The following is a 27259-nucleotide window of genomic DNA, read 5'->3' as shown; positions in this document are numbered from 1 at the left end:
CGCACGCGGAGTGGGCCCACGGCGCGCACAGCAGACCCACGGGCAGCACGCACGCGGAGCGGACCCACGGCGTGCACGAGGCGCACACAGCACGCACGCAGCCCTTCTTGTGGCCCCAGGCGCGCGCTCCAGCTCTCCAGCACAGGCGGAGTTTACCAGGGTCTGAGACCTGAGGAGGCTGCGCACACGGGCCCAGGGAGCAGACAGGAAGCCGGGCCGCTCAGGGGCCAACACCAGGAGCAGACTTGCCTGCCGGCCCCACCTTCACCACGGACGCCCGCACCGCTGGGTGGGCTCTAAAGGACCCCATCTCCGCACTGCTCACTGGGGTGGGAGCGGGAGGCGCGTAAGGACGGGGCTGCAGGCTTTTGAGGGGAAGCTGCATCGTGAATCCAAATTACTTAGAGGCCGGGGACTCCGCGAGGCCCAGAGCTCAGGCCTGAGGCCTTCCGGACAGTGCGCAGTCTGGGTCACCTGTGCAGGGCACTCGGGCGCGCACAGGGTGGTGTGCGCGGCCCGCAGGAACCGTCAGGGGGGCGGTGGGGTCCTTGCGCACTGCTGCTCCACGCGGGCCGCCGCCGACATGGTTTAAGGGTCTCCACGTCCTGATGTTTCATACTCGGGGAACAGAACACCTGTGATCGTCGGAGTTCAGACTTCGCTTGGAGCCGTAGGAAGTAAGTAAAAGTTAACAAAAGCCCCCTGGCTCCTGCAGTGAACCTCGGCGTGCGGGCGGGGCCCTGCTAGGCGCACAGACCTGCCAGGGACGCTATGGGGAGGCGGCCTTCCGTAACCGGGCTTCCTGCCTGCCTGGGTCCAGGGATTGTGAGCCCCGGAAACGGCACCCGTGCGCGTACGTGTGTGAGCGTGTGCATGTGAGCACGGTGTACGTGTGTGCACGTGTGCATGCCTGTGTGTCCATGTGTGGGTGCATGTGCGTGCATCCACATGCAGACGTGTATGTGTACGTTATGTGTGCACACGTGCGTGTCTGTATGTACGTACCTGTGTGCAGGTGTTTTCTGAGAAAAAGCCCAGTTTTTACCTGATTTTCTGAGGGGTCTCGACGCTTCAAAAGAGCAAGACCTTCTCCACTGGTGAGTCTGCTTGTGCGGCGGGGACAGGCCCTGGAGTCAGCGCAGGGAGTCTGGGGCGTGTTCCCGCCTGAAGCTGAGAGCGACTGTGAGTTCACTCAAACACTGGCAGACTGCGCAGTGCCCCCCGAGAGATGGCGTCCTGCCACACGGGCCATGGGCCACACGGCTATAGCGCTGCTCTGCGCCGGGGCCTCGGGCCTCGCCTCTCTCCAGAGGCAAGGACAACGGGATCCACGCTGATGGAAAGGCCTCGACTGTCCTCGGAAGGCGCCCCTGCTCCGCGGGCTGTGCCTCTGGGAGTTCCTTCTGACCCCCAGGAGGCTCTGCACAGTCCATCACCCAGAGCTGACACGGCAAGGAGGCCGCCAAGGACGGAGCCGGCCACCAAGAGGGTGCCCGTGGGGCCCTCAGCCTGTCGCAGGCTCGGCCTCAGGATGTGCCGTCCCGCGAGCCTCGAGGTCCCCTCCGGGCCCCGCTCACTGTTGGGGCGGCGATCCTGATCCACGCCTGCGCCCTTGCACGCCGTTCGCCGGCTGGGTTTCGAGAGGGTGGACCAGATGCGGCCGGGCGCATGGCAGGGGCTCCCCCGCGTAGACACGGAGGAAGGAGCGGGATGCTGGAGCAAGGCTGAGGCTGGGGCGGATCACGCTTCCCAGGGAGGGTGGACGCGGCCAGGGAACAGCGTGTCTGGGGCCGCGCTAGTGCCGAGGTGACCATGGGGGTGGGGTCGTCCTGCTCAGTCACCTGCACCTAATCACACTACGTTCACCGTGTGGCCTGCCCTCCTTGGGGGGCCTTGCCGCGCTGTCCCCTTCTTCCCCCGCCCCAGCCCCACCCGTCTGTCAAGGTCTGATTCCCAAAGCTGCCTCCTCCGTGAAGGCCACAGCGGCCCTGGCTTGGGAAGGAGTGAGCCCCTCAGCCGCAACCACAGCTCCTGTTCTCCTCTCTCGACTCCGTGCTCAGGCCTCCGGAGGAGGGACGGCCTCCACTGTCCCTGCGTCTCTGTGGACGGCAGCGAACCTTGCACGAACTGCCCAGTCTCGGAAAACTTGGGCTTTTGGAGGCGCCCACAGGCAGCTTTGCCCTGGCTGCCATCTGGTCCCACGGCTCAGGTAGCGGGGCCTCAATTCCCCTCTGGGAAGCCACCCTTTCCCCTGGTCCATCCACGTGGCCGCAGGGGGCATGTGACAGAGACCTGGCTGCTCAGAGCCCAGGGTTAGGTCAGGATGGGCTTGTTACAGACCAGGGAGCGGCCCCAGGGCCCCTGGGCAGTTGACCAACACCGTGGGGCCAGGGCTCCTGCCGCATAGCGTGTCACCAGGTGGGGGCGCTGCCTGAAAGGAGCGAGGCGAGGAGGAAACCAGGGCTGGGGATGCGGGTGTCACGGAGGCCACGGGGCCACGGTGGGGCAAGCCCCCGCACCGGCACGTCCAGCTCAGCAGCAGCCCGGCGCAGGAGGCGAGGTCGCGGGGCGCCCGTGCAGCGTGGGCGCTGGCTGCCGGCTGTGGGAGGAGCCTGGCCGACACCAGGGCCCCGTGGGCCACTGCATGCACTGTGGACGGTCACCTTCGGCTGCCTAGTCCCCACCCCACCCGTGAAGGGGTTCCCAGTCTCTGCCTCAGTGTTCGCGTGAGCAACAAGGTGCCCGGAGCGCGGTGGCACTCAGCGGCGGACGGCTGCTCTGTGGGTGGGTGCTGGGTCCAGCCCCAGCAGGGGGGCAGGGGACGGGGCGCGGGGCTGTCGGGAGGCTAGGGCGCGTGTCCTCGTCCTCTCCGTGAGCCCAGAACGGAGCAGGGTGCCTGGCGTGGGGCAGGACCACCATCAATACTTAAAGATGGAGGCTGTGTTCACGGGAGCGTCTGCTACGGTCCGTAGACCATCCCAGCATCGCCTGCTCGACGGACAGACAGACGGTTACAGAACACAGGCCACACCGAGTGTGGTTCTGCCAACGTGTCCCTGAGACCCCAGGCAGACTGGTTCCGCCACCCTGATGCCTCGTGCACACACTGGGACTAGCGGTATTTCCTCTCCTGCCTCAGGATGTGGCCCGGCTCGGAAAGTCCCGGCAGCTCGCGGGAGCACCATCCAGCGGCCACAGGGGACGTCCGTCTGCGGCGGCTGGAAGACCAGCCGGAGGTGCTAAGTGCTGGGCTCGGGGTCGCAGGCGGGAGAGGCCCGGGGTCGCAGGCGGGAGAGCCCCTGGGGACAGAGACCAGGAGACCAGCCCCACAAGGAGACGCTTGCATGGCTTACTTCCCTCAATCCTCCAATAACCCATGTCACAGATGGGGAAACCGAGGCGTGGAGGTCACATGGGACCTCACCTCTTGGCCCCCACCCCCACCTGACCCGTCCCTGCTAGCACACTAGGCAGGGTGGAGACAGGCACTCAGCAGGTGGGGAAGCGGGTTGAGGGCGGCTGCCTCCCCTCCCCGGCCTTGGCCTCAGGCCTCCAGAGCCACCCCAGAACAGATGTCCTCGAGGGCTGGCTGGGCCGTCAGCCCAGGCTCAGGGGACCCTCCCCTTGACTTCTCCCTTCTTCAAGTGGCCAGGCAGGGAGACCGGGACCTCTGGGCCTGAGGGTCCCACCCAGCAGGGCGGGGGCTTCTCGGGCAGTAACCCGACCTGTGGCTCTGCGGCCCAGCACCCGCCAGGCCTGACAGAAGAGCCAGGAAGTGTGGGAGGGGGCTGCAGGGAGGAGGAGGGGGAGGGGAAGTTCCTGGGTAGGCCTGGGAGTGCCTGGAGGGGCAGAAAGGGGTGGGCTGGGGGTGGGAGGAGGCCGGGGTTCACTGGGCTCAGTAATGCTCCCCAGGTCTGGAGGAAGCCCTGCAGCCCAACTCTGAGAGGATCCCACGTCTCCCCTCTGGAGCCCGCAGGCCGCCACGGCCCCGGGAAGGTGACCCACCTGCAGCTCACTGCCTTTCGGCTGCGTCTCTGGAGCCCAGAAAAGCCGGAAACTCGCTGACCCCGTCCCGAGGCCCTTCCTGTCCCACTGGCCCTGAGGGCTTCAGAGACCCCTTCCTCCTCCTTCAGCCCCTCACCTGCAGGGAGGAAGGAAGGCCGCCCATCACCTTCCCTCCAGGCCCACAGAGCTGCCGGCAGAGGGAGAAGCGAGGGTGCCGTCGGCGGCCGCACGCGGCACTCCTCTGACCGACTCGGCATTCCCAGGGCACCAGCGCCTCGGACCCCAGGCCCCGAAGAGACGGGATGGGGCCCCTGCCCCCATACGAGACCCATCCCGGGGAAGCGGGGCCTCCCTTCTTGCACGAATGCAGAAGAGCCCACCGAGCACCCAGTACACGAGAGGCGGGGGCCTCGCCCTCGGGAGCAAACAGACCAGAGGCGGGTGCGTGGCGCGTGCGCTTGACACGCGGTTTATTACCGTTTCTTTCTGGGGGTGACGCGTAGCAAGTAACCCCATGCCCAGAGCAGATCTAAAGGTGTTCGTAGGGGGTCCTGTAAATCACATTTCTGTCTGTGGGGAAGAAGGTGGCGTGAGTTACCGTGGACAGACACGCACGTACTGTAAAATCCTGAGTTTATTTAAGGAATCAGCACAGTACAAACCACACGAACTCCAGCTACCGCCGCCGCCGCCTCAGCTGCACGCGCGTCTCCCGCACGACGAAGACCTTTAACCCCGGAGCCTTCTTGATCCCAAGGCCGCGTGAAATTAGGCAGAACATCAACAAGACACACGACCCAGCTGTGCGCGCGTTGGTGTGACGAGCGGCTCACGCAGTCACCTCAAACACGCACCGCAGAGGGAAGTCCAGACGCAACACCGCACGCGTCACGAGGATTCACATTATCCACGGGGGCCTCGCGTCGCTCCCTTCGCGGCCCCTCCGCCAAGCGCAGGCCAGCCGACGGAGGGAAGCTTCTTCCAGGAAGTGGCCTTACATTTACGCATATTCCTTTCCTTTTTCTGAAAAATCAGAGGCTCTTCTCGGTAAACACAGCTTGGCGGGGACGAGAGAATCACGCGACTGTGGCTCTTACGTGTCCTCCTGTCTCGGGGGCCCCGGAGGGCTTCCCGCATCCAGGCCGGTCCTCTCCCCGTGCCCGGGCTCCCCTGGGTCCGCAGGCGTGGAAGTGCCGGCCCCGCACACAGGGACGCCAGCTCAGGACCCTCCCGACGGCCTCCGATGGCCCCCGCGCCCTGACACCGTGTGCACATCAAGATACGTGTGCCGGGGCGAGAACAGGCTGCAGACCGCGATGCGCACGGAGGACGGCAGGGGTGGAGGACTGGCTGGCAGCACGCTGAGGGCAGGCGGGCTCCTGTCCCGGCGGCAGCGAGCTCGGGGTGACGGGAGCTCAGGCAGCAACGTGGGCCCTCGAGGGAGAGACACCGGCTGGCGCCTCTCCAAACGCTCGCATCACCAGACTCAGCAGCCGAAGGAGCACAGGATCTCAGTAGGAAAATTACACACTGAGAAACTATTATATTGTCATAATTCACGATTCCCAGGCCCCGGGAAACAGCTCGCCCTCCGTCATCAACCCCAGAACCATCGCCACGACAAGAAGATGCACAGGGGCCCCCTCCCCGTGGGAGCACCCCGGCGGCACAGAGGGACAGCCAGGCTCAAGACCGCCCGGGGCCCCGGGGAAGAGGCCGGCCGCGGAGGGAGCGCCTTCAGGTCGCGGCCTCCAGGAACTCCGAGGTGAACACGGCTTCTGCATAGTCCTCACACGCGTCCTCCAGCTCCGCAGCCACGGCCCCCAGAGCCTCGTCTACCAGCTCGTCGGAGAAGCTGGAAGACAAACAACACGGCTGCACGTGTACGGCCACGGGAGCCAGGACTCACCCGGCGGGCAGCCCCGAGCCTCACAGGCGAATCCGAGAGGCCCCGCTTTCCCGGACCCGGGCCCCGCGTCCACGCTCTGCGTGCAGCGCCCCCCCAGGGTACCTCCTCGGACACAGGGACCCCCAACGCTGCCACTGACGGGACACGTGCTCACGTCTGCCAAGGGTCCACACGGTGTCCATTCTGGGGCGGGATCCGCCGCCCGCCACTCCGGACCCCCCGCCAGTCTGCGGGCGTCCCTCGGCCTTTCGCGACCTTGACATTTTCCAAAAGAGCAAGGAGGCCTTTATTTGTGGAACGTCCCTCAATGTGGGCTTGTGTGAGGTTTCTTCGCGGTCACTCAGGCCACAGGAGGGACGCTCATCCCTCAGTGCATCCGGCCGGCTCCCTGGCTCCCCCGTCCCCCGCGGCATGGCCCCAGCTCCCGTCAGACGGCGGTGGGGAAGCGCTCTCCCTGCCGGACGGACACGCACTCGCCCCGCCCTCCCTCCCCCACTGCCAGCGGCTCGGCCTCGCAGACTCCGGGCATCCCTGTCTGTAATCGGCTCCTGGTCATTTGTGCAGATACTCATCCTCTGATACTCGCACCCCACACGGGCCGCCAGCGCCCATCCCCCCGCCACTCCTGGGTCCCCTCGACTGCCCCCTGGTCCTCCGACCCCTCCTTCCTGACTCGGCGTCATGGTTGGGCCGTCGTGCCCGCTCCCAGCCCCCCGTCCGGCCGTATCCCCGAGGGGAGAATGGCGCTCGGGAGCCAGTGTGCCCTGTGCTCCTGGGGCCGCAGCGTGGAGGCCTTCTCAGCAGATGGGCCAGACGGACACACGGACACATACCGCGTGCACCCCTTATCCACGAGGGCTGCAAACTCCCCAGCTCAGCGGACGACTCGCTCTGGCCTCCCCGTCAGGTGCGCGGACGCACGCACTAACCTCTCGACCCTACAACAGGCCAAAGCAGCCGTCAAGCCCGGGCCACCGTGCGAGATGCCCACAGAGCGGAAACTAAGGCGTGTCCACTGTTCTCCCGTCTCTACCGAGGGCGCACACGCCATGTTCAAAGCTCCTCGGACGCGTCACCATCTGCCCGTTTCCCGAGATCGTTACTGACGGGAATACCGTGAGGTTTGCGTTTCCGGGGTGGGGGGTTCCCCTGACCTCGCCAGTTTGGAGGGACGGACACGGGTCCCACGGGCAGAGTCACGCGGGCGAGGCAAACGTTTAATGTAACTCTGATACATCGGAGCTCCTGCCAATAAAACAGAGTATCTTCTTGTTGCCCATTTGCTCTTCCTCCTGTCTCTAGATTCCGTGGGTTTCTATGACCCTTTCTCCTCGCTGCTACCCTGGACGCTGCACATTCCGCTCCCGTGTTACCGGCCATCCTGCGTTTCTGTGGGCACGCCGACGTCGAGCCTGACCAAGGACATTCTTACCGTCTCCCCAGACGAGCCCAGAGGCTCGGCAGTTCGCACTCCTCCTGCCGTGATGCTGGCGGGTGTCATCATGAGCACGCGCGCCCCCGCCACTGCACAGTCCCCCACGTGCTGACCCCTCCCCTGGCACCACTCCTGCTCTGCCTGAGAATCGCCCGTTCGCCATTTCCCACGGCGAAGCGGCCGGTGACAAAGTCCTCGCTTCACTCGTCTGGAACCCTTTTACGTCCGCGACACACCGAGCTCCAGAACGGCGGCCCTCTTCCCTCTTCCCTTCAGAAGACGCCGCGTCCTCCAGCCTCCAGCTTTCTGCTTCCCGTTCTTCCCTCCTCCGAATGATTTTAACGTTTTCTGGCTTTGACTTTTCAAGAATGCTGTAATATGCACCTATGTGTGGATTTCTTCTCACTCTTCTGTTCGGGTCTTGTAGACCTTCTGGAAGCCACAGTCCCTCTGAGGTTCCAGCTCCGTGTGCAGCGCCCCCGGGCCCTGCCCTCCCCTCTGCTTCCTGACGCCCGGAGTGCCGCCCCCGGGGGCCCAGTCACACGTGAGGAGCGTTCACAGGTGACCGCAGCGAGGCCTGGGCTCCCCGCTCCAGGCTCCGTCTGAAAAGGGCCTCAAGAGGGCCCACGTGCCCTCTGGGCTGACCACGGCGGGGGGACCCCAGCCCGCGGCTCTTCGTCAGCTAGTAGCTTGCGAAGCCGTCGAGCACACGCTCTGCCTGTCGTGAGCGGGACGCGTGGTCCAGATTCCTGGGGGCACCACGACCAGAATCACCCACTGTGCTTTCGACATTCCTGGCACTCGCCCACCCCAAACTACGAGACAAATGCAAAGGTGCCCCCATGCGTCCAGACGCCCTGAGTACCGTACCTGTTTCCTTCCTGTTTCCGCCTGCCCGCCGTCCCTCCGCGGCCCTCCGTCCTCCCTCCACCGGGCCGGGCGCTCCCTACGCTCACTGAAGCGCTCCTCGCGTGGAGATGGCTTCCCCGCCGGAGTCTCGCTTCCCAAGCCCTGTCTTCCTTTCCTGGACGCCCACGCTGTGCTGGTGACACACGCCTCCCAGGAGCTCAGTGAGGAACGCCGCCCGGCAACCGAATTTCCGGACACTGCCCGTGAACGTGTCTCCACTCGGCCCTCTCATTCAGTGGGCAGCTTAGCTGAGCACAGAACTTGAGGGGAGATTTTGGGGGATGCTCTGATACCTTCTAGTGGTGTCCTCCTGAAAACGACATGCCGTTCCTCTTTCTGATTCTTGAAGGGGCCCACTGGACTCTCCGGAACCTTCTGTCACCTGCTCCTCACATGGGATGCTCACACGCCTTTCCATACTGATGCCCCGAGGTGCGCTCTGCACGGTCTGTGCCCTCGCTCCTCACTCACCCGCTCACCGCGGGTGGCCGGCCTCCGGAGTGCTTCCTACCGCGTTTCCTTCAGTCTCCCTCCCCTCCCTTCCCTGTTCTCACGGATGCAGCGCCCACCGTCAGCTGCTGCCGCCACAGGCCCAACATCTGTGTCCCCGCAAAGGAAGCGTGTCAGAGTCTCAGCCCCAGGTGGCGGACTGGCGCCCAGGCCCCTGTAGGAAGGGGACCCGGGGGGACGGCTACCACCTCTCCAGAGAGCAGGCTGCCCGCACACCCGGCCTCAGACGTCCCCCGTTCCGGCTGCTGAAGCCACGGCTCCGTGACGTCTCCTGGACTTGCGACTCCTAGAACCCGCAAATTTTTAAAATCTTGTTTTTCTACTGCCTGTTTGCTTTGTTCTACTTCTGAGAGGTTTGGCTTTTTTCTTAAAGCTCTCCAGTGACTTTGGCCGTGATACTTTTAATTTCTTAGAACTTACTTCCATTCTTCAGAAGCTCCTTTTTCACGGTATCCTGGGCGCATTTCCCGGTGTGACCGCGTCCTTTCCTCCTGAGGACGCTCACTCTGGTTTGTTTGGTTCGAAGCTTTACCCTGCTTCTCAGAGTCCGCCCGACCTTCCCACTCACCCGCACCCACACCTCCACCCGCGGGTGCCCAGCGCCCCTCATCCCTGGTCTCCGCGGCACTCCCAGCGGCTGGGCCTTCTACCATCCGTCTAGCTGCGCGATGGCTTCCAACGCCCCTGCTCTCCCATTTGCCGTCATTTATGGCTTCACGCCAAGTCCAAGTACCGCCAACAGTGGACGGAGGAGAGGGGCAAGTCTGCAGGTGGGGCCTCCCCCCTCCGCTCCCGCAGCGCAGCCACCACCCCCTCCACCCCCACAAGGGAAGGAAGCTCGTGCTCGGAACAAATACACCAGCGATGTGAACGCAGCCCCTCTGTGAGCTCACGCTGGGCACCTGGTTCCCAGGCAGAGGCCACGACACCGTACTGACCTCTCGGCCATCAGCCACGGGTTGAAGGCACCCACGGCCTCGTGCGCCACCAGGCGGAGGTACTTCTCGAAGCGGCTACAGTAGTCGCTGATGCTGTGCCGTAGGCCCGGGGACACCCGCAGGGCGACCCGGCCTTCCTTCTGTGGACTCTCCTCTGGAAGGGGCACAAGGGGAGCCCCTCTCTTCTCAGGCCCCTCGTCAGTCCCCACACTTTCATCCAGGGAACTGAGAGAAAGAAGAAAGGAGAGCATTCAGATCACCGTACACAAGGCTGAGCGGTTCCTTCCACCCGACGCACGGACCGGCGAAGGTCGGTCTCCTTCCACCTGAACGAACCCAACACCCCCCACTGCGCCCTGACCACCCAGGGGGTGGCGGGAGTCCCTGTCCCGGAGGCCAGAGTGCTCGAAGCAGGTCTGCAGTAGGACGGGCACGGCCCCGGGGCCCCACGATGCTGCACCAGGAAAGACGAGCCAGGGGACAGTGGTGCCGCCAGCAGAGATGGCACGGGGCCTTCCTGGAGAGCTCGGGGAGGTCGGGCCCTGTCTTGTGGGAATCAAAGGGCCCTGACGCTTCACCAGAGGCAAGCCAGCGTGCAGACACGGGTCTGACGCAGGTCTCAGTGCCACTCACTTGCCATTCTGGGGTCTTTCCAACACGATGTTCACGTCTGGGTCTTTGCGAGCTGGGGTCTTTGTGATCCTGATTGGATGAGGAGAAAGAGGCCTTTCACTTACTGCTGGGAGCTCTAGAAGAGAGGCAGACAGTGACCACACAGAAGAGTGGCGTGCTTCCCAGGCCTGTCTCTGAAACCTGACCGGGGTGGCCGGCCGTGTAAAAATGCTCTGGTTTGCAAAGAAAAGGCGAATTTAAAGTCACAAGAGCCTCAGGAGCTCGGAGGACGCTCCACGATGGGGTCAGTGCGAAGCCCCAGGCTCTGCAGGCCCCGTTAGGACCACCGTTCGAGGAGGCTTGAGCACGTGGGTTTGTGTTTTAACCTTTAAACGGTTTCATTACTGGGGAAGGAAAAAATCATTCACATCTCAACACTTAATTAGCTGCTGGGAAAAATCTGCAACAACAGTCAAAACATTAACTTATTACCTAGACCTCACAGGCTCGACAGCTCTTGTGAGCTTTGGGTCATTTAAAATTTTAAGTGTTTTTCAAGTACAGGAAGAAAACGCGTGCCCCTCAGGTAAGCGGGAGTCCCTCGGATGCGCCTCTAGTTTCCCACGTGCTAGAGATGCCACGCCCATCAGCCTTTGTCAAAACCCCGAGAACAGCTGTGCACTCTGCACGAGGGGAGGACAAGAGCGGGATTAGACGCTCAGTGTGGTTCTGTCTTACAACGAGCACACAACCAGAGCGACAGAAACTGGGTTCCTCCTGGGACTCCCCAAGCCTGCAGGTGTCCCTCTCGGGCTCCACCGCGCTCCTGGCCGGGGCACACCCAGCCTCGCACACTCATCGGCGGTGACGAGTAACTACACTGTCCTTGAAACAACCACACGGAGTCCTGGGGAAGACCAGCTTCCGCACAGTGCAGCCCCGCCCCGCGGCCAGGAGCCAAACCGTCCACGGAGTGAGCCGCCCTCGGCGCCCCCTCTGCTCCCACGCCAACAGACACCGGATGCCACGGACTCACGAATACGCAGTGGCCCGCACGGAAGAGGAGAGTCTGGCCTCAAATCTGTGGCTTAGCTGGGAGATGAGATCCGTGCACCAGGGACCCTGACATGACAGGCGTCCACGGGAGCGCGCAGGCCAGGGAGGGAGGAAGGAGCCGAGCTCCAGAGCGGGACAGGCAGCGGCTCCGTGGCTGTGTGAGGTCACGGTGATGGCTGGAGGGCAGACACAGCCACGGAGCAGAGGGCAGGCGCTTGAGAATCACAGAAGATACGAGACAGCACTGTGCGTAGCGGCTCATCTTTCTGTCAGGATGTGGCCTGGCCAGCGCCTTCCCCAAGATGGTACCCTGCACCCCTATTTTAAAAGAGCGGTACGTGACACAGCTCGGCGGCAGGCCTCCCGCACCCCGACGCTCCGCGCCCACGGCCACGAGGCCACCACGGATGAGTGACACTCCAGCTGCAGCTGTGACAGGAGCCCGGCACCTGTGTCCGTCTGCAGAAGGGGGACAGAAGGGCACGTGTGCTGTAGAGACGGCCGCAGAACAGAGGGCTGTCCGTTAGGAGAACAGAACACGGACCCGCGGGTGCCTGGGTGGCTCAGATGGTTAAGCATCTGCCTTCGGCTCAGGTCGTGATCCTAGGGTCCTGGGATCGAGTCCCGCATCGGGCTCCCTGCTAGGCGGGGAGCCTGCTTCTCCCTCTGCCTCTGCCTCTCTCTCTCTCTCTCTCTCTGACTTTCATGAATAAATAAAAAAAAAAAAAAACATTAAAAAAAAAAAAAAGAACACGGACCCGCACCTCCACCTCACGTCACAGGCCCACTTTCCCTCGAGATGGACCGCAGCCCCACACACAACGGCTAAACCCATACAGCTTCTAGAAGAAAACAGGACACCCCCTCTCAATTTGGGGGTAGGCAAAGGTTTCTTAGGTCAAAAAAGAAAAAGAAAAAATTGGTGTTAGACGTTTTGAAGCAAGAAATGTCTTCCTGTGACAACTACATCTGAGAAAATAGGGGGAAATACTGGCAAACACCCATCCGAGGAGACTCGGGGCTGTGGGGGCCGGGCGGGGGTGTGGGGGGTGCTGCCGCACGCACAGGGCTTTTTAGGGGATGAACGCGCTCTGGAGTCAGACGGCTCTGCAAACACGAGAAACCACTGAGCTGTGCGCTCTGAAGGGTGAGTCTACGGAGCGTGGATCACATCTCAGTAAAGCCGGACAATGTACGTATTTGACAAAGAACTTGTCTCAGAACGTTCACACAAAGAACCCCTGTGATTCAAAACCGAAAGACAACCCAATTTTTAAAAATCTACAAAATATCTGGATGCCTCATGAAGACAGACACACGACTGGCTAATAATCACATAAAAATGTTCCAAACATCATCATTCAGCAAGGAAATGAAATTTAAACCACGATGAGACATCAGTCCACACCCATCCCACGGGGACAATCACAGACCACCAGCCGCCCTGGGAAAAGGCTTGGCAGTTTTCTACAAAGTTGCACACACACCTGTCCTGGGACCTGGCAAGTCTGCTCAGGTGTTTATCCAAGAGAAATAAAGACTTACGTCCACACAAGACCACACATGAACGTGCTCACAGCACACCGATTCCTAATAGCCCCAAACTGGACAGAACCGAGTGTGGATCCACAGGCAGGTGGATGAATCAGAGGCATGTCCGCACACGGGAACCCCACTGTGTCTCCATTTGTCAAAACCCACCTAAGGACACAATTAATACCTGTGCTTTTTATTACATGTACATTTTATCTCAAAAGGAAAAAGAGCCACAGAGAAACAGGACACTCTAGCTGCGGGTACACAGGCCACAAGGCTCGGGGTCACGCACGCCCACACCCGCGCTTCCTCTGAGACGCGCCCAGACACAGGAGGACTGGCAGGACGCGGGTGTGTGTCCACCACCAAAGGTCTGCAACTTCGCCGTACGTCTGGAGCTACAGAATAAATGTGGGGGGAGCGCATGGGGGGGACACTCACCCGTCTTCCCTTCCTGCATCCAAAGATGAGGATCAGCATAGTCAATTTTATTGTATCTTTGGCGAACTGTTTCCTGGTATTTCTTTAAAGAAAAAAAAAAGTTTAATCTATGAGAAGAGAGCAGTTTCGTTCACACCAGAACAGTTCACCCACGTGACGCGGGCGCTCCGCCAGAAACAGGAAGTGAGGCCGTTTACGAGGCCAAGTCTAAAATTAAATGAAGCAATTCATCTAACCTGTCTAACGGAGGCCAGCACTGCCCACGAGAACCTGCCGTGACGAGGGACCTGCTCCGTGTGCCACTGACCACTGACCACTTCAAATGTGAGCCGTGGGCTCCATCTGAATTGACGTTTGAATCGCCCCGCGAGGCTACAGCCGGCCACCCTGGACGCCGCAGGCCCGGACGGTTACCCCCGGGAAGGGGACCATGCCAGCACTGGGGCGAACGACATCTTTACGTTTTCAAAAACCAACAAAAGACGGTCTTCCCTATGTTTCTACTTAGCAGCAAATCCAGACAGAGACTCAGTCATGGTGCACTTCGACGGGACCGGCTGGGGTGGGGGTCAGGAGACCTGGCGCCCCAGCCCAGCTCCGGCGACCGTGGCCGCACCGCTCACTCCCTCATTATGCCTCAGGTCCCTGCTCTGGACAGTCCAGGGCCCAGGCTGGGTCCCGCCGGGAGGTCTACACTCGTAGCACAAAAGCGTCCTAAAGTGGTATCGTGGCAAGTAACAAGGAGGATGGTCTGCGATTTGCGGGGACCCCATGCCGGGGTGGGTGGAGAAGTCGCTGGTCCCGCCTCTGGTCCCAGGGCTGTTCCCATCACCAACCAATGACCTCACCTCCTGAGCTCCACGTCCCGTACGGTGCCGACATCTCACACCTCCTTTTATCCTCAAAGACCCCTGACTTTTAGGGAGGGCAAGTGACTCTCGCGAGGCCCTGCACTGGCTGCAGTCGGGCTGGGATGGACGCCCGGGCTGCAGAGGCGTGGGGGGGCGGCCCCAAACCTCACCTCCATCTCCTCCACCCGCAGCATCAGAGTCTCCAGATACGGGCTGTCCCTGCCGTCCCCCACAGGAACGGAGGCTTCCAACTCCGAGACCCTACGGCGGGTCGTGGCCCAGGGCCCGTGAGTGGCGTCTTCCAAACAGTCCCCCAGCTGGCGAAGGCTGCGGGGCGCACGGTCCACAGCCACAGCCTGCGAAGCAAGGGAGGAGCGGAGAGGCAATGAAAGACCTGAAGATGGAGAGCAGCCCCGGGCGATCCGCGCACCATCCCCCCTCCCGCAGCAGCGAGTCCAAAGCAGCCCCACGGGCACAGCTGCCATGAACTGCTCAGACGCGGCCACGAACCAGCTAGCCGACCGTAAGCCCCTGCCGGCTGGCAAGGCCAGCGTCCTCCTGGTGCGCCCAGAGAAAGAGCCCGCCAGCTCAGGGTCGGCTCCCAGACGACAGGTCTGTTCTCATGTAGTTCTATTCGTGACATCACGAGCCTCCTCATTCTCTGTCTTCACTCGACACTTAATACCTTAACCCGGGAGAGCTTTACTAGCTTCTCTTGACCTCGTATTCCTTATGTTCACAAAGCACTTTACAGTTTGCAAAGCGATTTTACACACGCTCCAGTTCTTCTGATTCTAAGATAGGTCTATAATCTACTCTGAAAGATGCTCTGCGAGGAATGTCCGTGGGATGTGACGGCCTCAGGCTCTGGAAGGAGCCATTTGTGGGACACGGGGTCCTGGCTCTGCTGCGCCTTTCGGCAGCGCGCACGAGCCCTGCGCCTTGCTCTCACCCCCGTCAGGGAGACGGGAACAGTCCCGTCTCAGAGCTGGAAGGGCTCCGTGAGCACGTGCACGTGGGACATGCCGTGAACAGTTCCCGCCACAGCAATTTCAAAATCCTTCTAACGTATCAGAAAAAATATATATATTAATGGCCAATAAAGATATGAAGAAATGCCCAACCATAAGTTAAGTAAATATCAGCCGAATATTCAGACAACAGAGTTACAAAAAAATCTAGAGCAGAGGAACCCAGGAACATGGGTCTAGTTAATGCAGATGTATTTGCACGGGTCAGATTTTTCATCTAGAGACCGGAACATCAGGAATACCGTGCGCCCTTGGAAAAGACAAGGAAGCTCTCGACACAGTGATACAGAGCTCACCGGTGTATAAAGAAAGAAGCCAGTACCGACAGCCTACGGAGCTCCTTCACAGGATGGTTTAACTTTTATATCATACTTTTGCTGAATTATTGGAATTTTTAGCCATGTGCATATATAACTTTCAACTTAGAAAAAACTGGAGCATTCTGGAAAGCTCCATTTCAGGTGCTGAGCGCATGGCCAGACGAAGATGCAGTACCCCTTCCTGACGGCAGAGACAGTCGTGTCGGCAAGTGAACCTGTCGACAGCTGTACTCCATGTGTGAAGGCCACAAACGTCTCCTCCCTTCTAGAGACGGGGCTTCTGAGAATTTTACAAGTTAACACAGAAAACGCTTCTCTCTACGTCACCATGCCGACTTCAGTGAGTCTCTCTCCCTGTTCATTTTTATTCAGTTATTTACACACACACCCTCTTCGCGTGCCACCTGGGGACCTCCACGGTGACGCCCACATCTACCCCCGGACGCTAGCTGCTGACAGAGCTGCTTTCCTTCTCACTCACTCTCCTCAAGACCACCCAGCGCCCAGAGACTGACTCTCACGTGTGAGGCTGGTAGCCCTCAACACGTGGACTCTGCTGACGGCCCTGACGGTCACTCGGGGACGCTGCCCTGGCTGAGACGCTCTGCCAGGAGGGAAGGATCGCCTGGAGGCCGGGCTGCACGAGGCACGTGGGTCTGCGTGCGCTCCGGGCAGGCTCTCAGCTTCCAGCCTCAGGAGCCTCCTCACCCGCGACTCCGCCACGAGATGCTGGTGCAGTGAAGTCACAGCCACGAAGACCACGCACCTGCGCTGCAGCCAGGCACCTGCCCGATCCGCAGAGTGGGGACACGCTCTCCAAATCCTACGTCACCGGGCTGGTGTAGCTTCGTCCCGCTACCTCTCACCCTGACCCTGCACGCCGGCTCGGCCCCATGCTTGCTCTGAGCACAAACAGCTGCTTTCCTACCCGGCAGAGTCTCAGTGTGCCGGCCTGCAGCTCCCACCCACAGCCCGAGCCCCGGCGGGACAGGATCGTCCCCACACACGCCGGACACAAGTCCTCCAGGGGGACGTGCAAGGGCGCCCAACCACGACACGTGCTCTCGTGCTTCTCACATCTTACCGTTTCCTGTCTGCTAGGCCAGGTCCTGGTCACTGTCCGGCACTCAAAACGTGCCTGCCGAACAGTGAGCATCGGGCCCGTCGTGAGCAAAGCCAGGCCGCGTGGCAGGACGAGAGGACGGCTGCTCTCCGGCCTCAGGCCGCCCGCACTCAGGGCCGTGCTCGGGAGAGGACAGAGCCGCACAGACCCCTGTGGCTCCAGAGAGTTCCGTCGTAAATGTCAACAAGCCAAGAGGAACTGTCACTTCCCCTTCCTGAGCAGGGTCCCCCGCGCTCACAGGAACCCGTGTCATTCCCTCGCCACCCAGCACGCTCTCACGACAGGACAGCGGCGTCCGCAGGAACGCCACCACGCACGCACCTCCTCCGTGGGCTGGGCGGTCGCCGTGTCTGCTGACGGCCGGTCCCTCAGCTGAGGATCTGCTTCCAGAGAAGAGTTGACTCTCTGCTAAAACAGACAAGCATGATCCATGAATTATCAAAACCTATAACCCACGTTGGTACAAACTGTTATGAGATTAACTTGTGCACAGAGCCGCTCATCGGCTTCAGCTACGTCAGGCTCTGCAGCAATTCCCAGCCCGTGTGCTCGTGAAAACAAAGGCCGCGTGTTGATCTTGGCTTTCTGTCCTCTTTGGAAACACGGTCCGAGTAGCTGTGTGTCTTTATGCAATCACCCCACATCTGTTCCAGCTCCCTCCCCAATGAAACGAGGGGGTGGATGGTTCTCTGCTCCTGACATGTCCGGGACCCTCATAATGAGCACACGCTCCTTCCACCAGAGCTACAGACTTCAGTGGCCGCTCAGGGACCCAGAACATCGTTCGTTCCACGTAAGATTAGGATATCCCCGTGGCCTCAATGTCCACAAAGACGAGACTATTTCCAGCTTACCGCCGACGGGAGGGTGGCGCCTGCTGGTGACACTGCACATTCCCCGCTCCTCCTCGAGGGAGAGAGAGGGACATCCATGCACAGGCGCTCACCCTCGGGAAATAGTGCCAATCAGTCCAGAGCACGGAGGTGGGAGAGCCCAGGACCTGTGCAGAGGCAGCTAATGGAACGCTGACATCACCAACAGATCTAGTTCATTAACAATGGAAGCTGGAGCCTAAACTCATTCCCCAAATAAAATCTCCCCTTTCTCTCTCTTCCCTTGTGTTGGTCCCTCATGTGCACTGAAGACCCATCAGTGGCCCCAGAGGGGCCGGGCAGTGCCGCACCCGACCACACAGCGCGGCTCGGCACGGCAGCCCCCAGCCGCCAGGCGGACACGAGGCCTCACGAAGGGCCTCCTTTTATTCCAACACTTCCAAAGGCAAGTGACTGGATTACCTGGGCCTTGACCAGGAGAGGCTTCAAACGCTCCAGGACCACCTTCTCGACCTTGTCTGCTAACTGGGTGTCCGAGACACTATGTAGAAATAAAACCAAAATTAAAATCAAAAGCAAGAAAATACCCTATTTTGTATATTCAGGTACTACTCCAAGTGGAGGAAAAGCAAACGCGTATAAAGCCACAGAGTTTCTCTAATCTTGGCGGCCCCGTGACGTCCCAGGGCTCTTGTTAAAGAGCAGACCCACAGGAGGCCGTGACGCTGCGTTTCCAGCGAGCACCTGGGTGCCGCACCACCCCCGCTCAGGACCCGCTGAGGGCGCCTCCGAACGTCTCAGTAGGTATGTTAGGTTCGCAGGACGTTTCCAAAGAATTATGGCTGCCTTTAAACCACTAGAGGACAGAAGACTGAACCAATCAAACTAATTTTGTTCCCTTTCCAAACTCCGCTTTAATGGAGCCAGACACAAACCCAGAGACGAGGGGAAAATGGTGCTGAAAACAGGACAGCGTGGTAAGCAACGGCGCTGAGCGGACCAAGCTGAATCCTAGGCCGGTCACGGGGAAAGCGGAGAGGCCACGCGCGTGCCCTGCTGACTTCACGGCACACGGCTGGTGGGACCAGGCGCGTGGGGGCCGGGGGCGGCCTAAATGTGGGAGACAGGAGCCTGGTGACGTCAGAGAAGCTAGACCCTGGGGCCCCTCTCCAACTCAGAGAGGTCTGGTTGCTCCTCTCCTGGAGCCCTGTGGACCCGCAGGCAGGCTGGCTGCTCCCGGGACGCTGGCAGCCTGATGCTCACCGTCCGGGCGCGAGACCACACCACTCTGCCCTGGACGCTCTGACCCGCCCCGAGGGAAGGACTAACAATGTCGCGAGCAGTGTAGCCACACCCCGGAGTAAAGCTCAGGCCCAGCAGCCCTCCCGGCGGATGGCGCTGGAACGGCACGTCTCTGGGAGGAAATCCACACACAGAGCCGCAGCTGGTGCCCGGCACAGAAACTGGCTCAGGATGGACCGCAGACGTGAGAACACGGCCGCAGGAGCAGACCGCTTAGGAGAGAGCACAGACCCTCTCTGGGGCCCCAGCGTTGGCCAGGACTTCTGAGACCAGTCACAGAACGAGACCCACCGTCAGATAAAACGTCAATAAACTGATCTTAGTCAAAACTCGAAACAACTTCTTGGTCGCGAGACTCCGCTAGGAAGCTCCCACACAGGCCCCAGCTGCTCCACGCCTGACGTGAGCTCACGCCCAGAACACGCTAAACAGCCTCAGACATCAACACGACAGACACTGCACATCCTCAGTCGACTGCAAGGACACGCAAATGAAAACCACGAAGCACCACGACGCTCTCACCCGAGTGGCTAGAATTAGCAGACAGACACCGGCAAATGTCAGCGAAGTCGGGGAACAGACACTGAACACGGGGCACCGCCCCAACCACGTCGCCGCCGCAAGTCCACGGGACCCGGCACACATCCACGTGCCCCCCCCGCCCCTGCACGAGGACTTGCCCGTGACCCGGCCTGTGTCAGCAAACCGTCAGGGACACGTCCGTAGGGGGCAGATTTATGGGTGGGGGCGATGAGAAGATGAACGGAGGAGTCGGGACAGTGGTTCGCTCTGGGGGAGGAGCGGGTGACGGAGGAGGGACCGAGGAGGGACATGCGGTGAGGGCCCATTCCCTGATTAGAGATGCTGGCGCATGGACGTTCCTTTTGTAGTATTCTGGGCTCTATGCATGCATTTATCACGTAGGACCACCCAAAGGGATGACAGGTCACGGCGGGCTACCGTCTTGCTATCTGGCCGAGGGACAGTGGGTGGGGGTCTCAGGGCTCCTCCTAAAGGCCAGCAGCCAGAGGAATGGGAATGGATGCCTCACCGGGGAACCATGCTGGGCAGTTACCTTGTGAGGTGGGCCGGAGGGCCTGGGAGCGCCAGCAGGGGAGTAAGACCCTTCCGGCCCTAAGGCTCTGCGATTGCGTAGTTAAGATTTATTTACCTGAGAGAGACCGTGTGTGTGGGTGGGGGAGGGGCCGAGGGAGAGAGCATCTCAGGCAGAGTCCTCACTGAGCAAGAAGCCCGACGCGGCCTTCATCCCAGGACCCAGAGACCACGACCTGAGCCGAAACCAAGAGTCAGACGCTCAACCGACTGCACCAGCTGGATGGCCCTGTGATTGTGTAGCTTGAGACCTTAACTACAGAGGAAAGAAATCGGGGCCTGTCGCGCGCGGGCCAGAGCCCTCCCAGCCAGGGAACGAGCGTCTGCCGTGATGGGTGACAGAACACACGTGTGGATGACCGCAGGGCGAGTTCCAATCAGAGTCGGCATCAGACTGCCAACACCACCTCAGACTTCAAGCGTGCGGCCGGGCGGTAACTCTACATTCGAGTCGACCCTGAGGCCAAGTACCTGCACACTCACCCGCGTGACCAGACACACGTCCACCTCCTCCCGCCCAGAGCAGAGCACCGGGGGGGGGGGCAGCACAAGGGGACGCAAGGCCGACCTCTCAGCTCCCCCAATCCGCCGACGTCCGTTCAGTATCTAACTCCACAAAAGGAATACTTCGTAGCAAAGCTACTGCCTACGAGCCCGCGGGCACGCGTTCATCCGGCGAGGCCAGGCCGACGAGGTCCGGGGTCCAAGCGCCCAGACCAGCTGCAGCAGGCGACTCCCGCTCAGAAGCGAAGCCCCCCTCCAGTCCAGCTTCTACCCACTCCTGCAGTCCCTCCGTCCTGCCAGAGCCGGCAGCGAGCGCAGCGAGCCTCGGGAACGGTGCCGAAGACACTGTCCGTGCGCTCCGCGGGGGCTGCCCAGGTGCACACAGCCCCCCGACCCAGGAAGTGGCCGCCGCTCTCCCACCTGGGACACGGGGGCTCACCTCTGCCTCTGCGTCTCGTCCGAGCCCTCAGCTTTCAGTTCTTGCAGCTCCTTCAAGGTTTTACAAGCTTCAGCGTCAAGCCAAGCGAGCCTGGTGGACAGTAAACAGATTCAGACCACCCGCCTCGCCCCCCAGGCCGCCGTCCCCACAGCCACGCCAGGGTCAGGGTCGGGGCGCCGGGCTGGGCTCCACGGACAACACCACCTCCACCGCTGGAGCTCCTCACGTGGGCGCGGTGCTGACGCACTCCCAGGTGGCATGGACAGCCACCAAAACCGCCCATGAGTATTCTCAAGAAAGACAGCCATCGCTGTTCTTAGGATTTCCTGTTCAACCATAAAATAAAGCTGCTGCTGGAGCTTCGAGTTTAGAAGGAGGGCACAGGCACATAAGACCAGAAAGGAAACACTAACTCTGCACAACCTCGGAGCTCGGGGGGCTCTGAGTCCTTCAGTTTAGGATGCGTGACTAGCATCCACTTACACAACAGCCCACACTCATTCTTGCTTTCCCACAATGCAAGAACAACCTCGGCCACACAAATGCAGAGCTCCCTCCGGGATGTTCTCACCTCACCCCCGATTCGAGCCTGTTCCTGGGCCCACGAAGCCCAGCTCTCTGCAGCAGGAAGCAGCCCGTCCCCTTCCAGCCCTCCATTCTTCACCCTCCAGCTCTGCCTCAGATCAGTCGTAGCAGGCCCTTCCTGCGACTCTAAGTCATGGGGGCCAGGATTCTTTCGGCCCTGTTTCTAGAACTCTCCATAGAGCTCACTGCTGCACCACACACAAAACAAGCAACCAGTGGACAACGGACACACATCATGTTGAGTGAAGGGCGTGAAAGGGGCTTGCCGTCTGCACTGGGCCGTCCGACAGCAGAGCTGGTGGCTGACGCTTTACGTAACTGGCTTTATTCGTGGTACGCACGTGAGGAGAGTCCACTCCAGAACCCGGCTGCGCCCTTTTTTTCTCAAAGATTTGAAAAATAGCAGCACAAACCTGACTGCTTCCTGCACCACAGCTCCCCTCAACGGACTCTCCTCCTGAGCCTTGTCCTGCTGGAGCGACTGTTCTTTTGTGGCATCTTTGGGGCTTGGCTTCACCTTCAGCCAGGCAGCACTGCAAAACGCAGGAAAGCACAGCTTTGGGACCGCGCCCTCCGCGCCCTCCACACCCACAGGCTCCCGGGGAGTCGGCGGTGATCTACAGCAGGGGCCTGAGTGGGAGCAGGTGCAAAGGAGAGTGAGCACCCCCAGGGAGCAGGCTCAGTGCCCACGGACATGTTTTCTCTGCTCCACACACACATCCCTGTTTTCAACGAAAAAGAACCGACACATAGCTTCAGGTCACTAATTACTTTAATATTGCAATGTCTTCAAGAGGCCCTCTCGCCCTCTGCACATGCCCTCAAGACAGCCCATGGGCTTGTGGGCTTGCAGTGGAAACGTCCACCAATGCGTGTTTTCATGAGCTTCCAACTGAATTCAAGTCTTTATACTAACACACACATAAAAATACAGAATTTAGGGCTCCTAGGAGGCTCAGTCGTTAAGCATCTGCCTTTGGCTCAGGTCATGACCCCAGGGTCCTGGGATCGAGCCCCGCATCGGGCTCCCTACTCAGCGGGAAGCCTGCTTCTCCCTCTTCTACTCCCCCTGCTTGGGTTGCCTCTCTCGCTGTCTCTCTCTGTCAAATAAATAAAATCTTTAAAAATAAAAAAAAATACAGAATTTAGAGCAAATGAACACAAAAAAGCACATCAGGAAATCAGGCCTGATTTTAGATCCAGCTCTGCTATATAAGCAAGACATTAAATTCTCGAGACGTTGCTTCTTCGACTCTGAGGGGTTGACGAGCAAGCACGTCCATTCACACAGCATCGTTCAAGCCTTAGGGGGAGCCCGGCCCACCAGGCTGCTCCCTTGTCACCTGCTAGCCTTGGTAAATGTGGGGCCCTTGGACCCCTTATCTTCTTGCTGGCCCTCCTCCCCACGCTCCTGCTTTCTGCTGGCCTGATCCTGGTCCCTTCCACTGTGCTCTCAACAACCCCTGCCCCATGGTAAACGAACAGCCCTTTTTCTTATGCAATTCCCCAGAGACTACCTCCACCTGACTGGCCCCTGCGGCCCCTGGAGGACCTGCCTCCCCCTAGCTCTGTGGAACAGGGCCTCATGACTGCGTGCAGTAACGTGGAGACAGATGGTAATGTCAGCATTATCCTCACTGTCCCCTGCGACAGTGAGATCTGCATGGTTTTATAATTCAAAATCTTGTCTTGAGATTAGGATTATTTTTAAATATTCATCCATTCAGCACAGATTTACTGAATGTCCGCCAAGATCCGTCAGGGCAGAGGCCCCATGCCAGCCACTGGACACTCAGCGATGAAGAAGGCACAGCTCCTGGCCTCAGGCCACTAGAATCCACTGTGTGAAGACAGGTGGGGGCAAGCCTGTGAGCCCCACATAGGACCACATGCCCACAGCAGGTCGGGGCAGCCCACGGGAGGTTCCCCACCCCCAGTCGGAAGGAGAAAGACACCAACAGGCTTCTAGACAAACATTCTCCCGTATTTCTCACCCAAACGAGCTTCTGTTCTTAGTGGGAATGAAGGCTGCTGCTTTATTAGCCCTAAGCGATAGGGGACCCTCTGTCCTGCAGAGCACAAACCCCACCACGTACCACTTAGGAGATGCTGGTGGGGACGTGGGGTTCGGAGGCACCCAAGGGGCCCTGTTGTCTCTCACAGGCTGCTGGTTCGTTTTCAGTCTGGAGGACACTGTCATGCGCTGCAATCGGCTTCTGCTCTGGGACTGGGTTGGTCTACTTCTTTCAGCTTTGTGGAGTCCCTGCAAGAGATCAATACGAACTATAAAGCCAGATGGGAATCAAAGAAGCTCGCTTTAACCTCTGGCCGATGGAAGCTTCGGGAGTCCCCATGCTACACCAGAAACCTGCGTGGAAAGCACTGTGGCAAAACCTGGGGGCAGGTGTGCCTCACGCTGAGCGTGCCCACACTGAGCGTGCCCAGACTGAATGTACCTCACACTGAGTATACCTCACACCGAGTGTACCTCACACTGAGCGTACCTCGCACTGAGCATTTCCACACTGAACATAGCTCACATTGAGCGTACCTCACACTGAGCGTGCCCACAGAGCATACCTCACACTGAGCGTGCCCACACTGAGCGTGCCCACAGAGCGTACCTCACACTGAGCGTGCCCACACTGAGTGTTTCCAAACTGAGCGTACCTCACACTGAGCGTTTCCACACTGAGCGTACCTCACACTGAGCGTGCCCACACTGAGCGTTTCCAAACTGAGCGTACCTCACACTGAGCGTTTCCACACTGAGCGTACCTCACACTGAGCGTGCCCACACTGAGCGTTTCCACACTCACATTGAGCGTGCCTGAACGTGCCTCACACTGAGCGTGCCCACACTGAGCGTACGTGCTGTACTCCCACCCCAGGGAGGGGATGGGGGTCAGGGGAGGGGTGAAGCTGGATGCCCTGTATTTGCCATCCTTTCATACGTATGTATATATATTTATTTTTATGTTTTTTCCTAGTGAAAGGAAAAAAAAAAAGAGAAATCACATGACATTCTTGGTTTACCCTAACCTCATCTATAAACTGGGAGCCAATTTCTTCCTGTGTTTCCAGAGGCTGAATGGGCTCATGGAGGAGGAGCGTGCAGCTGTCTCTGCGCAAGAGCGCCGGCTACATGCAGACAGGCCCAGTCCTGCCTGCCCGATGACGCCCCAAGGGGCTGATCCAAGCCAGGACCTATCAGTCCCCGGGGCCCCCTGACGATACTCAGGCCCGGCCGGCGGCAGTAACCACATTAAGGATGTTTAGACTGGGAGGCAGTCTTCCAGCCGGTTCTCCACTTCAGTTACACTAAACAGAAGCTTAAATTACACTGTAGCTTCAAGCCAGCCGGCCTCCAAACACACGGAGAGCCCTGACCCTGTGATGCCCTTCCATGCCGAGTGATTAGTTATTTATCAATATTTATCCTCAGGAGAAAGCGAATCTTCATCCTCTCCAATCTCCCACTTCCAAAACAGAAGCAGAAGAAACGGAATTTTAGAAAAGCCTGCCCGATTAGGACCGTGGTTTCAAATTCAAGCGGATCTCACCAAACCAGGACAAGAGAGACACCCAGTCCTGGGAGCAGTATTAAAAACTGTTATTTTTGGTTAAAAAGGCAAAAACTACCCAGAGCCAAGCTAAGTCAGCTGCGTCTGGACGGTGGGCTCGGGACTCTGGCGGCACCACGACCAGCCGATGACCACGGACACGGGCGGTGGAAGGAGGCGCTCCGTACCTGAGGCAGCCTCGCCGGCGCCCGGGCCTCCTCCTTCCCGAGCACCGCGCTCCTGGCCGTGGGCCTCCCTGCCGCCACTCCGCCTCTCGCCAGGGCCAGTGGATCTGCCGGGAAGCCGGTGCTGTGGTCTGGAACAGACGGGGCTTTTTCCGGAACGATCTCCGCACCCATCGCATCCAGCCCGTTCTCCAGCCTCCAGGTCGCTGCGGGCACTGCCCCAGGGGGACACTTATCTGTAGGGCATTTCAGAAGGACAAACAGAGGGAAAGGCTACTCAAGCGGGTGACAAGGATTTCCACAGACAGATAAGCTCCAGACATCTAAGCCAGTCTGTAAATGGTGTGGGAAACAAAGGCAGAAGAAAAATTACTAAATTTCCTTACCACCTAGAGCCCACTGACAAGTCCTTCAGGCAGAGTGACCTTCCTCTAGGAGCTCAGCTGCCCCGATGGTAATGATGAGGGAACAGCAGGCAAGCTGAGGACAAAGCGGAAGCTGACACCCTACCGCCCCCCCCCACACACACTTTGGGATATATGTGACGTTCCTCAGGCAGTCCTGGCTGGCTGCCCTAAAGGAAAAACAAACGGTTAACTGATAGAGATCACAGTCCTGCAGGACAGGAGTCTCCCTCGGTTTACAAGTGTCCTAGTGATTTACAAGAAAGAAGCTTTCTCATCAATAGCCTAACTTCCAAAAGACCCATAACTCAGTTTCCTGAAGCCCTAACATCATCCTCCCCTACATGAAATTGAGGGAAGTTTAGGCAGAAGGAAATGTAAATAAAATTGAATTTCTTTTGAACCTGAAGCCCATTGACAAGGACGTGTGAGAGGAGGAATGTAACATTCCTCCAGGAAACTCCCAATTGTCTTCATGTTAGTGCCTCACTAGAGGGGGAAATAGCCTTGGCTTGACAATAACCAGGTCTCCAATATCCTGAGAGTCTTCTTTAGCATATGACAGTCCTTCTGGACACCCCCTTTGTCCTCACCTGAGTATGTAACAGGCCACTCCTCAAGACCACAGGGCAGCAGCTTTTTCTGCCCACGGGTCCTGTCCCCGTGCTGTAATAAACCACCATTATGCAGCAAAGACACCTCAAGAATTCTTTCTTGGTCATCGGCTCCCGACTCCACCCCACTGAACCTCACCTATATTCCAAAACTGCATCATTAATACTTTGCTAAGGGCAAAAGGCAATTCTAGTCTGACCCCCACCCCCCAATCCTGTAAGTCTACTTTAATGTATAGAAATTCCTTTGGAAACTTCCTTTATCTCTAAACCCTCCAAGATATATGGCAATCATCCCCCAAGCATATGACTCACCTATATACATCTGAAGGGTCTCACGACTCAGGTTTTATTAGACAGTAATAAATGACCTTTTCCCAACAACAGCTAGCCCCCTCAGGGTCCTGGAAACCTCACTTCCAAATTCCTTAGAGACTTACGCTATCCCTAACCCCCTCCCAACTTTAAAGTATATAATGGGCCACTCCTCATGACCCCGGTGCCTCTCTTTCTGCCCACAGGTCCTGACCCTGTGCTTTAATAAAATCACCTTTTTGCACCGAAGATGTCTCAAGAATTCTTTCTTGGCCGTCGGCTTTGAGCCCTAATAACATCTTTCCCAAATCATAAACACAGAGGCATTTTGCTGCCGAAGTCACTCCTCGCCCTGTGACTCCCACACGGACCCACAGGCCATGGCTGAAGCCCAGGCTCACCTCCCACGGTGCTCCTTCCCGGTCCCTCGGACCCCAGCCCTGACTGCCTGCCCCAACCGCCCGGGGCAGACGTGCAGTACCCCGTGACCATGATAACGGCATCTCCTGACCAACCCCTTCTTTGTCTCCAGTCACCCCATGGGGCTACCAAATGTGTTTTTTCTAAGATGCAAATATTTAACTGTCATTTCTCAAAACCTCCATCCATCCACAACGTTCAACTGGCATCGGGAAAATAAAACGGTCTTTGGTTGAAAATGAGATGATGTTTTCGACATAGAAAATCCAAGAGAATCTACACATAATTAAACGAGGAAGAGAGTTT

General features: G+C 59.2%; 1 protein-coding gene across 6 annotated transcripts in view; it reads right to left on the bottom strand.

Moving 5' to 3' along the window:
* Positions 1–4621: 4621 nt before the first annotated feature.
* The window catches only part of KIAA0753 (KIAA0753 ortholog), a 46802-nt gene continuing 24164 nt past the window's right edge, over positions 4622–27259 (bottom strand). For 3 of the 6 annotated variants that reach the window (XM_078067752.1, XM_078067751.1, XM_078067755.1), the window contains 12 exons: positions 25204–25436; positions 23549–23715; positions 21866–21985; positions 20868–20957; positions 17972–18050; positions 16998–17084; positions 14373–14558; positions 13352–13433; positions 10340–10454; positions 9707–9931; positions 6069–6169; positions 4622–5860 (listed from right to left, as the gene is read on the bottom strand). In XM_078067752.1, the coding sequence (XP_077923878.1) occupies positions 5841–5860; positions 6069–6169; positions 9707–9931; positions 10340–10454; positions 13352–13433; positions 14373–14558; positions 16998–17084; positions 17972–18050; positions 20868–20957; positions 21866–21985; positions 23549–23715; positions 25204–25436 (1505 nt within the window). In that variant the 3' untranslated portion in view covers positions 4622–5840. Of the gene's footprint in view, positions 5861–6068; positions 6170–9706; positions 9932–10339; positions 10455–13351; positions 13434–14372; positions 14559–16997; positions 17085–17971; positions 18051–20867; positions 20958–21865; positions 21986–23548; positions 23716–25203; positions 25437–27259 lie in introns of those variants that run through there. The other 3 variants (XM_078067754.1, XM_078067753.1, XM_078067756.1) reach the window with 3 other exon arrangements.

The sequence above is a fragment of the Halichoerus grypus genome, chromosome 2, assembly GCF_964656455.1.
Source record: "Halichoerus grypus chromosome 2, mHalGry1.hap1.1, whole genome shotgun sequence".
NCBI classification, from domain to species: domain Eukaryota; kingdom Metazoa; phylum Chordata; class Mammalia; order Carnivora; family Phocidae; genus Halichoerus; species Halichoerus grypus.
This window is presented reverse-complemented; position numbering and strand designations above follow the sequence as displayed.